Source organism: Solanum lycopersicum, chromosome 6 (assembly GCF_036512215.1).
Source record: "Solanum lycopersicum chromosome 6, SLM_r2.1".
Lineage (NCBI taxonomy): Eukaryota > Viridiplantae > Streptophyta > Magnoliopsida > Solanales > Solanaceae > Solanum > Solanum lycopersicum.
In genome coordinates, this window is record NC_090805.1 from 38,309,233 (window position 1) to 38,321,564 (window position 12,332).

Consider the following 12,332-nt stretch of genomic DNA (forward strand, 5'->3'; position numbering starts at 1 on the left):
TCTAAGGTGAGAAGATTTTTTCTTATTGGTTTCATGTATATGAGTGTCTATCAAAATTCTTTGTGGGACTGAAAATGTCATTATCTCTTTTTTCTAATGACAAAATAGTGAATCTTGAAGTTTTATTCAGTAAATTCAATGATCGAAAGTTCTATAAAGACATTCATTCTAACTATTTTTTCGTTTGAATGAATTGTTGTCATTTTTTTCACGTTTTGAACGAATTGTTCCTTTTATTTTTACGTATGGTTAGTGACTGAATAACTGAACCAAACCAAAACCGATAAATGTACATTATATTTGGGTTGGTTTTGTTTTGATAATTTTAATACCGATTAAATTGATTTGATTTTGATTTTGATCAATAACCGACCCAAACCAACCAGTGAACACCCCTATTCATAATTAGAAATAATTTAACTTTAAAAAAGTACACTTATATTTAATTTTATTTTTTTAATAAAATAATTTATAACTAGAAAAATAAATTAAATAATATCATATAATGTGATGGAGGAAATAATATCTAAAAAAGCATTAGGTTTGAGAGAGGTGAAAAAAAAAAAGATTTTGAAGGACCCACAAAAAACTCTTGAAATTTGTATGATATGAGTTTTGACTAATAATGAAGTTAAGAGAAGCAAGGATCAATCTTCCGAACTCGTTGTTTTTCCCACATTCTTTACCATTAAGACAAAGACTCTAACCATGTTAAGGATGTGCAATAAATTTGATCTATTATATATATATATATCATATAAATGTTGTTGTTCATTTGCATATTCTTAATCGTCTATAGCTCCGCTCCTACTATAGTGGCGTAATTTTTGTAGCTAGACTTCAGACTTGTTGTTTGTAATGTTTGCCACATTTCTTGGATTTGGTAATTCTATCTTGATTCAACAAAAAACCCTAAAGAGACCTGGAACAATATTATTATAGAGAAATGTGAGAAGAAACTGAGCCAATGGAACGAGTAATACTTGTCTGTTAGAAGAATAGTAACTCTAATTAACTTAATCCTAAATGCTATACCTACTAGCAGGGGTCGTAGACACATTGGATAGGATCAGAAGGAAGTTTCTATGGCAGAAAAACAAAGACATGAAAGATTACAATCTGATAAAGTCGAAACATTCGATATTAGGATAAATATATGGGGGTTTGAACATTAAAAATTTGCTGAACCATAATAAGACCCTCATAATGAAATGGTTGTGAAAATATATCAATGACAAATGCTCCCTGCGTCTCTAATTACTTGTTCATTTTTCCTTTTATAATTATCCCTAGTTACTTGTTCATTATGATAAATCAAGAAAGGATATTTTTTTGCCTGTTATATATTCAATTAAATGACGAATTACTTTGCAAATGTAGAATTTTTCATCAACTTCATAATTAATAGGGGTAAAATAATAAACTCACTATTTCATTAATTATTTTTTAAATAAATATACCAATTCAAACGTAGACGAGTAAAAAGGAACAAGAAGTGACTATTATCAGGAATAATCATTAAAATCAGTAGAGGAGTGAAGATAAAGTGGATGACAAATGAAGTAATCTCTCCATATAGGGCCTTGTGGGATGGGTTCAAGAACAAAACCAAGGTTAAAGTTAAGATAGAGAAAAACCAAGCTTTTGGGGAAGCTAATTGTCATGATGGATGTTATGAGAAATATTATTTCAGATATTTACAACTCGAGGCTAAATCAACAAAGAACAATTGTAGAAATGTGGACACTTAATGGGTGGGAAATCAGTCTTAGAAGGATAGTAAACTATTGGAAAATTTTAAATTCAAATTCAGTTCTCCATTTTTACTCTTTTACAATTTTTTTCTTCTTCTCAATATTATGTTATTTTTTTTATTCGTTATTTCATAAAATAAATTCATTTTTTTTCAAATTAATATACAATTTTTTCCTTTTTAAAATCTTCATGTTATTCTCTGACCCATATACTATTTTATTTCCAAATATTGATGGATTTAGAAACGACTAACCGAATTATTAAATTATTGTTATAATTATTAAAATTATTATCTTATGTATTGTTATTTATCTTGTATTTAAATTGTTGTGTTATATATAGTATTCCAAAATTAAAATTTTTATTTCATATCCAATTATTGTGTGTACTATTTTACTTTTCCTATTTCAACTATTACGTCAAGTATTTTTATGTTCATTACAAAGTATAGCTTACATATTATAACATTAAGTTGATTCATTGAATCATCATTTAAATCTTTGTGCATTCTTATTGATTGAATCATCATTTAAATTTTGTGCATATTTTATAGTGAAAAATATTATAAATAGTAGATTACACATTTAAAGTGACCATTTTTTTTTGGAAAATAGTTGATTCGTGATGAAAGTTGTATACTTGCCAATGATATATTTTTAGATATTATATTATATTAGAAAATAATTACAAAATTGAAATATAATATCAGTATTTCAAATTTTTTTAGTATATTAATTTCAGTATTTCAATTTTCGGTTCAGTTTCTGATAACATATTTTGTGTTTCAATATTTCGATTCGATTTCCGGTAACATATTTTTTTGTATTTTTGTTATTTCAGTTTAACCGAAATATACATACCAATATACATACTATGTGATCAAATATACTAACTACTAAGCCTTTTAAGCTTTATTTCCCTTTGCAACTAGCAAGTTAGCATTAGGTTTTCTTTTTGATTTCTCGCTGCACCTTCTGTTTTCCAAATTCGACTTCTAGATCCAGTGTCCAATAACCCCTTCAATTTCAAGTGTTCTTTTTCCATATTTTGTATGATTTCATTAAACTAATTAAGTGTAGAAAATCAAGTTTAATAAGTCGGATTTGATTACAAAAAGATGAGTCAAATTAAAGAAATTGAACCGAATTTACTCGGTTCGATGTTCGGTAACAGAAAACCAAAAAAAAACAAAAAAACAAAATAGAAATGAATTACCGAATGCCTAGCCCTATAATTTATAGTATATTAATTGCGAATATTATATAACACAAATAATATTAAAATAACCAAAAAGTGATATAAAGAGAATGAATAACAGTTCTCCAAATTAGGAGAACTACTATTCATCTTTCTATAAATAGAGAATGAAGAGCCTTTTAAAGTGTGGTTGGAGAACGTGTTCTCTATTTTACTCTCAAAATATAGAGAATAGAAAGTAAAATAGGATATGTTGGAGATGGTCTTAGTCTTTTAAGCTTGATGAAATTAGGAATACATAAAATTAACACCTAAGCATGGACGACTCAATATTATTGGTGTTCTAAAACCAAGGTTTAGTTAAAAGCTTTAATTTTTTTCCTCAAGGAAAAAAAGAGAGAAGTATTGAAAAAAACCCTAAACTTCACGCAAATTATTATTTCACCCTCGACCTATTGAAAATCCTTAAAGACATTCAATTTACTTGACTAACATAACTTGAATGCAACAAGAGTTAAATACGCCCCTAAATTCTCTTCAAGTTTATGTGTCTTCTCTCGACTGTTTTTTAAAAACCAAAATATTGGGTTGAGCCCATTAATTGAAAAAGTTAGCCAAAAATTACATGACTTGAGTCCAAAAGTGTCACGCCCAGAGCCTACACCCTGGAAGTGGCAACACCCAATGACTATTGTTGGCCTTGAGCGAACCCTTGGCCTGACTTACTTAACTCAGCGAAAGACTTAACTCAATAGTAAAACAAGAACATTCTCATAATTAACTTGATTAACGTCTTGTCCAAAATGACACTTAAGTCTCAAGTATAATATCTGAAATAAAAGAGACTCAACTGAACTAACTGACTGTCCGTGTAAGAAGCCTCTAAAAATACTATGATGAATGTTGGGACAGACCCCACAACATTTTGAAATTTAAAGATTAGAAAGCATAAAAAGGATCCTCCGTATGCAAGGAGGTTCACCACTGACTCTGAGTGCTCCAACTGGATCAATGGTGCGCTGGATGCTGATCCTGGTTACCTGCGTCTGCATCATAAAACAATGGAGGCCAACTGGTATCAGTACATTGAATATACGAATATGCGAGTTGAAATGCTAAACCACGACTTAAGCTTGATCAGAATAAGATGAACTTACCTTGGCTGTGCTCAACTCAAGAAATACTCTACTCAATGTATGTATATAAAGCAATTTGAAAACATGCAATACACACACACACACACACACACACATATATATAAAGCTTGTAAAATAGGAAATCAATTTAGTTTATCAAAGAAAATGCAATAGCAATACAACTTTACTTATATATGAAAGTAATATAGTTTTGTGGGAGATTCTCTAAATGACAACCACCACTATGAGTCTAAGTGGTGATACAACGTCTTGTCCACGCTGCCAGAATTATCCTATACTTTGCCGTCGCATTGAACATCCTCAACCTAGTGGATCCACTGGCTTAACTTACATGATCATCTAAAAAGTATAACCCGTTAATACCATGGTTTACATGGAGACTTGAGTTAATTTGAACATCATCTCCACATTGGTGCTCAATACTACTCCCCAAATATACTTTAGCTCATGCTTTGACTTCCTTCCTCTGGGTTGAGATAATTTGCTCAACCCTTTGTAGCTTTAAAAAACCCTCTTGGAATCAACGTTCCCTTTTCACCATGAAATCACACTTTGTTGCTAATATCCATTGTTCTAGCACAATAACTCATTACAGACTCTCCTTACTTCATCTACAATGTCTCGAAATCCCTTCTCAAGTCTTGAAGCTGTGCACACTTCACCCTAGCAGTACCTTGATACTTTTTCTTCATCGAATCCCAAATACTTAGAAGTTTCTTTGCAAAGAATAGTTTCTAGGATGTGACGATTGGTAGCTTGAAAGAGATATTCTTTGCCTTCAAATCTTTCAACTTTTTTGCTTCCACTTCTGCCTTTTGAGCATTTGTCAAGTTTCGCCTTCCACTAGACCATAAGAAATTCTCCATTAACATGCTCCAATGGTCTTAATGACCATCAAAGCGTGGAATTGCTGCTTGTACGAAAGTGCTATCTGATGCCATGAGTTAAAACGAAAAGAGGAAAAAAAAGGTTTAGCTGCTGCTATTTTCATTTATCTCTAGAATCGCTGCTTCTTTCAACTTGCTGCAGAATCTCACCTTCGCTCTGATACCATGTAAACAAAAGCAAGATAATGAAACAGATAGTAAACAAAAACAGACACAACTAGTCGACACGTTGAGAAGAAAGGGAAATATTTTGCTGCTTGTTTAGTGCTCTGCAACTGCAAATTTTATATGACAAATACTCAATGTTTTAAGCTAAAAATAGAGGAGTCACTAACTCCTAAAAATAAGAAGTAAAGCCATGATAAACTACTTCCTAAAGACTAGGACAAAACTGAAATAACTTGACATTATTTGCTAATAGTATTCTATGTAACAAACTATTTTTCTAACATTTTTTTACAAAGTGGTATCAAGATACAAAATAAAATAAACAATGTTGAAAGCAAGAATCGAACTCAGATTGGATAGACAAAAAAACCCTCTTCTACGCTAGGCAAACCATCAACATTTGTGCAAAAGAGAGTAAAAACTGTAAATATAACGAAGTGGGTTCACATGAACCTACTTGACCAACTATAAGTGGTGGAGCCAGACATTTTATGAAGGGTGCGCAAAATTTGAAGAAGCAACTAACAAAAAAATTTAGTGAGTTCGTTCACATCTATTTTGCTCAATCTAACGCTCTATCATCGATCAAGAATGGCGTCAATAATTTTTGTTTTCCACTAAATACAATCCATATAATTTTTTATCTTCAGTTTAGATTGCTTTTAGTTATAAAAAAACATGGTAAATTGTATAGACTAAAAAATAGTTATTTAATGGATGAGTCAAGATTTTTATCAACACATATCACACATTAAACAAAAGTAACACTAATTTATCGATTTAATTCTACTTAAATTTGAAGTTATTTATAGTGTTTAATACCTTGATACACATAAAAATTGACCCTATACTGGGAGGCTGCAAGTTTTAATGTCTTTACTTTTCTTTATACTGAATTATTTGTCACAACTGTTTCTGTTGTTCGAAAAAAATCATGACTAAGATATAAGCACATAATGAACGTTCAACAATTTTATAGTTTATTTAGTCAATCATATAAGAAGCTAAGTACTTTGTTATAAAATAAACCTTGCACCATAGGAGTACTATTTTTTTTTGTTTTAAATAATTAGATATTTAGAAGTAAATTTCGATTTAGGTGAACACGATCACTCATTTATAAATAAATTTTCATTTTTAGTGAATTCTTTATTTAGCTTCGCCTATGAGAGAAGACAGAAAGATTTCTAGCTAGTCTCTCCTTAAATTCATCAAATTCATAGAAAGTGAAGTGTATCAATGGTGAACACTCATATATATATTTCTCTCTTTGTTATGTAACATATATATATATATATATATATATATATATATATATATCTTTGTTATGTAACATGGCGGTTGCTTACATATTACATAATTTGCATTGTGAAATAATATAATCTATTGAAAATTGCTATTTAACTAACTATTGACCCATAATTTAAGTATTTTAATAGTTTATAACAAATGAATAATAAGCTTTAGCTAATTTTTGTATATATCATCTATAAGTTCTTCATACAAATTTATCATCTTCCGAAAATAGAAAAACTGTTATTAAACTAGTGTAATAAATTTTTTTTACAAAATTGTGGATAGAATCTATATCGCAGCTAATATATGAATAGTCAACAAAAGAATTATTTTTGCTAGGAATTGACTTATTTAAAAAATTAGGTTTTTTACGTTTACAGACTATTTAATTTGCATAAAGTTCCTTTGCCATATTCAAATATAATGAAAATAGTGAAAAGAATTCATATATTAGAGATGAGTAATAGATGGTTAGTCATTCTAATTTTTCCTGAAATGATTTAGTGTGAAAAGAAATTTATACCTATATTAAAAATAAGTAATGAGGGTTATTCATTCAAACTTTTTCCTAAAATGATTTTGTGAATATATTTTATTTTTAATCTTTGAATCACATGTTAATAACATGAAGCTAAAAGTAATAATATGAAATAAAAAAGTTAAAAAATAAAGAACTTTTTTCTGTTTACAAAGTGTATCTTAATATGCATAATTTTTTAATTAGACAATCATCGCCAATTTTGTTAACATTAGGCTGCCACTTGGCAACATGTGATACTTTTACCCTTACTTAATATAGAAGATTTTCATTTTAAGTAAATTCATCACTTGACGGATCTTTCTTTACAATGCATTATTTTTGTCTTTCCTTAAATAGTGAGCACTCCTTTTCCTTTCTCTTTCAATTTTAGTGGAAAGTCATTTTCTCTCTGGTGGACTAACATATGGCGGCGGATGCTTATCGGAAGGACACCAACACTGTGCAGCTGGAAGTGATGTCGCCGGATCTTACTCCTCTCTCTCCGGAAATCCCTCTCAATGAATATGGTATATAATCAACCCTGTATCTGTTTAAAATCCTATCAAGAAAGAAGAGACAATTAAGATTTCAACATATTTTTTGGTCAATAGGATGGATCTGTAGAAATTAGGGTTTTTACATTAATTTTTTAGTTAAGAATTTAATTTTTACGACTCGTAGAAACTAGGATTTATTCATATATCTTTTCAGTCACAAACTTAATTGTTATGACTTGTAGATACTAGGGTTTATTAAATCAGTCAAAACATAATTTTATGGTTTGTCGAGATTAGAGTTTGTTCATTTGCCTTTTGAATTAAAAACATAATTTTTATGCTTTTTGTTGTGGTTGGTGTAATATAGTTATGATAGGAATTGAGAATACTCACCAAGAATGTCCTGTATACTCATCAAGAAGGTCTTTGGTATTACTGAAGTAAGTGGAGGAAATAAAAAACAAAGTTGTAGTAAATGTTTGAAGTCCGCGTGAATAGGGCAATGCAATTTCTTTGTGCTGAATATTAGAGCTATTTTTATAGCTTTTATACATTAGATGAACCTTTTGGTGTAAGGGATTATTTAATAATGGTGAATCTATAGTATCCATTGAGGTTGATAGTCAGTGTAAAACTAGCTAAAAAGAGAAGAGAATTCCATCACATTGGCACCTGAATACTAGCAAGGTTTCTTGTATGTTAGCAACGATTCCTGCATCTTAAACAATTCACATCAGTCCTGATGTGTTGCAAGATAGCTAGGAAATGATTTCAATCATCATGGGCAGATGATGATAAAAGGTGATAGTCCAAGAGAGTTTAAATTAGAACTAGTGTTGAAGGGAGTATGAAGTGAATAAAATCAACAATGTCTTGCTTCACTTTGAGTGAAGCGAAGTGTTTGCTTCACCAAAGTGGAGCACACTATATAAAGAAAGAAAGACTAGCACACATTTTAAAGAAAGACTAAAATAGACCTTATACAATGACAATACATATAAGGAAATCTTCAATTTTAATTGCTAATATATGTATCACAAAGTTCTTCAAAATACAAGAAAAATCAATATATTATTATCTTTTTTTTGTTGCATTACAGTAATTATAGAATTTGTAATGAAAATATGTTTAAATAAATCAAAAGAAAGAGAGAAAGACAGCGCTCTAAATCATGAAAAGCACTAAAAATATTACTAAGTTCACAATCATATATGTATATGTATATAAATATTTAGGAATTCTTTTTAATACATATATACTAAACCTTATTTGGTTATGTTAGGTTGATGTTGATATTTTGTTGCACTTAATTTTACTATTCTTTTCTTGTTTGGTTTCAGTGCTAAATGATATTTGTTTGTGCTGATTTTCCCCTTTTTAGAAGCTCCAGAAGATATGCTTCCTCCAAATGCTAGCAGTACATTGTATGTAGAGGGTTTGCATGAGGACTGTACGACAAGAGAGGTGGCACGTATCCTTTTCTTGTGTGGAAATTATCTTATTGTTTTATTTATGGCCCATTCTAGTTTTTCCTTTTACTTTAGTTTTTGCAGACATATTCCACCATTTTAAAGGTTACAAAGAAGTTAGGCTCGTACCAGAACCATCAATATATGTAAGAATATATACGTTTCACATCATCATCTACTAATTAAAAATTCTGTCTAGTGATTATCAACTTATATGCAGCCTGGAGTCAATACCTTGATTCATTGCTTTGTTGATTTTGTGAGTCCGCTTCATGCAGCTGCTGCCATGGATGCCTTACAAGGTGAGCTTCACACTCTTTTTTCTACCTCAAAATTATGAATGCTCAATTTATAATTAATCAGAGTACTAAACAAAATCAATGTTGTGTGAATATTCTAAAATTTTCGTACAAGTTGAAGGACATTTCATGAATGCTTGACAGAAAATTGTCGGACAATTTGCTAGTGTACATTGATCTATGAAAGAGAAATTTTTTGGGATAATGTTGTAGTAAAACTAATCAAATCTTGCAGGTTATAAATTCGACCTTGATGAGCATGATTCATGCAACTTAATGCTGCAATTTGCTCGCAATCCTGGTGTGACGTCAGCTGGAGGGGATTGTTGAAACTATGTGTATTTACAGGTACAAACCTTTGGTGCGCTTGACCCTTTTATTATCGATGACCATAACATACGGTTATACAAAGTTACTAAATTGTGGAACTATACTTTTGTGTAGGACTTGCCATGTTTTGAGAGCGAAGTTATGATGCAAGCATGTTTCTCTGATCATGTATATTAACTGTAGCTGGTGCTTAGCAGTTTGAAGACAAAGTTGCTTGTTAGATCAAATTGTTTAAATTTCTTTTTAAATTCGCTACAACTTATGACATTATCAACTTGTGCTCTTTTGTTTAGTGTCTGATTGCTATCATTTGGGTCTCGAGACTTTTTAAGGTTAATCCTTGCTAGAAAGTGTATGTGCTTTAATTCCATGGTGATTGGTGATGGTTTGTGGATTTTTATTTGGAGTCAAAATGAAAGCACTTACTATATATTGTATATGTAGAGTCTCCCAATGTCTATATTATCCATTCTGAATGACCTCCCTCTTACAGTCTCTAAAAATCCTTGTAAAAAACGTAACGACTTTTACGCAGAGGTAGCTATTATCTACCAAATGCTAACAAGGATTGCCTTTCCATTAAAAACAATGGATTGCTGTAAAGGCTGGAGTAGGAAGCTCGCCATGAATGATAACTTGAGAAAAAAAAGTCCTAAACACTAATTCCAAGATGAACCAAAACATCAGAAATAAATCCCAACTCTAGTACTTCTTTCTTCCGCTTTATTGATATTGTTGAATGTTCGGTCTTCACTTGAAAAATTTTCTTGATTTGTGATTTTGCGAAAGACAATTGTTTTCTTCTTTAGCTTTATGCTTGTATAGAGTTTAATTAAACCTTAGTCGCCTTCATTCTTTTTCCAGTTTAACTTGGATTGATGTTTTGAACATGTTTTCCTATTTTATGAGTGATCTCTTCCCGCCTCTTTATTTTATTTTTGGAACATGTATGTGAACCTGGTTCATGTTTTCATCATCAAAAGTTATTTGAGAGTTTTGTCAAATCATCATTGTTGTCTCGGGTACCAAGTTTGTGTGTGGGCTTCATGAGAGTATCGGGTATGCAATGCAAATTAGGATAAAAAAGAGTAGTATTAATTAAAGACTTAAACTAGACTGATGGAGTTTGTGTAAGACTGTAACGAGCATACTTAGCTTGCAACTAATCAATGCAAAATTTTTCCTTTTTGGCGAAATATACGGAGCTACTTAGTATTGAAGAAGTCGGTAAACTTTCTAATCCTAGTTTTAGATATAAAGCAGTTTAAATAACAGTCATATGAAATTCTACAAGCCTTAAATGAACCATAGTTATAGACACGAGTGAAAGTAGTAGTAGTTTGGGAATTGAGAGCACTAATCACGAAGTAATTTTATTTAGTTTATATCTTAAAGTGCGTTTCTCTCTTAATGTTGGCTAAGGCTACAATCGTTGAGATAATTAGCTAAATTTATGTTTTATCTTCTTTTTAATATCTAATCAATTTAATTATGAAAATTTAAATATAGATACAGAAGAATCCAGTTATCCCACATCGGCCAATAGAGAAGATGGAGACGAAATGAGGTATAATAGTGAGCAAGTAGGATGAATAAACATACTTACCTGGATGGGGTCAATGGGTGATCATGAAGATCCATGGACTATGCTTGTGACCTACATTGCACTTTGGAGGGGTGCCTGCCTAAGGTCGGCTCAAGTGGTTGAGCCTACGTCATAATTTGTTGCTGAGGGGGCCTGCGTTTGTGCGGCCTAGGCCAATTCTAGTTTAATCTTTGGTTTTAATGGACTTCTGATATTCTAGCCCAACGTAGTTGAACAGATTTTCTGTTATGCTATATTACTGCTGCTAATATAGTTTAGCTGGATCTATGCTATAACTAACAGTATGTAAGATTATGAACAATCTCATGAATTATTATGTATACTAAAGAGCAACATTAGGATGGAGTTGTTCAAATGACCATTTTTATTTCATACTTAATTGTATTGCCCTTTTAATAGAAATGTTAATCAAATTTGGTTTTTGCAATTTGACTTCAAACTCATAATATAGAAACATTACTTAAAATGTGATAGAAGAAATGTGGGCCTCGCCTGTCTACTACTTGAACTTAAGTAAATACAGTTAGGAGAAGGATATTTGAGGCGATTCGGTCGGTTGATCTATGTGCTAATAAACATGAAAAATTGAAAAATTTATGCGCTTTTTAAAAAATGGCCTCTAGATGTGGAAATTAGCGTGAAAAATAGTACAAGAATACGTAATGGTTCCCAAAATTCAATATGGAGGTACTCATAAAGTTTTTTTTTGAGAAAAACAATTTAGGTACTCCGTAGGCCAAAACCATAGGCTAATTACACAAGAAAACATGACTAACTTGCGTAATTCCTAAAAAGGGCTTGTAGATGCAGAAATTGGTGTAAAAATATTGACGTAAGTATACATGATGGTTCCCTAACTCAATACAGAGATCCTCATAAAGTTTTTAGAAAATAGTATTTAGGGTGCTCCCGCACCTGATAAAATAAAAATGAGGAATTTGCGTAATTTCAAAAAGAATTTAGGGTGCTACAGGCGCCAGATCTATGGGCTAATACATACGAAAAATTGATAAATTTACGCGATTCATAAAACAGGCCTCTGGATGCAGAATTGGACGTAGAAAAAAAAGTATGAGTATATGTGATAGTTCTCCTATTTAATATAGAGGTTCTCATAAATTTTTTTGACCAAAAACTTTTGGGTGCTCTGT

At 30.9% G+C, this 12,332-nt stretch overlaps 1 protein-coding gene and 1 non-coding gene across 2 annotated transcripts; both read left to right on the plus strand.

Moving 5' to 3' along the window:
* The first annotated feature begins 7,313 nt into the window (after nucleotides 1-7,313).
* LOC101246146 (RNA-binding protein 1-like) lies at nucleotides 7,314-10,005 on the plus strand. The gene is made up of 6 exons (XM_004241084.5): nucleotides 7,314-7,507; nucleotides 8,859-8,948; nucleotides 9,031-9,092; nucleotides 9,167-9,248; nucleotides 9,481-9,593; nucleotides 9,690-10,005. Exons 1-5 carry the CDS (start codon nucleotides 7,405-7,407, stop codon nucleotides 9,573-9,575), a joined length of 432 nt encoding a protein of 143 aa, XP_004241132.1. The 5' UTR covers nucleotides 7,314-7,404; the 3' UTR covers nucleotides 9,576-9,593; nucleotides 9,690-10,005.
* Nucleotides 10,006-11,173: 1,168 nt separating this feature from the next.
* LOC112941753 (U1 spliceosomal RNA) lies at nucleotides 11,174-11,333 on the plus strand. The gene has a single exon (XR_003247325.1). It is a non-coding gene; the product is annotated as a U1 spliceosomal RNA (small nuclear RNA).
* Nucleotides 11,334-12,332: the final 999 nt, after the last annotated feature.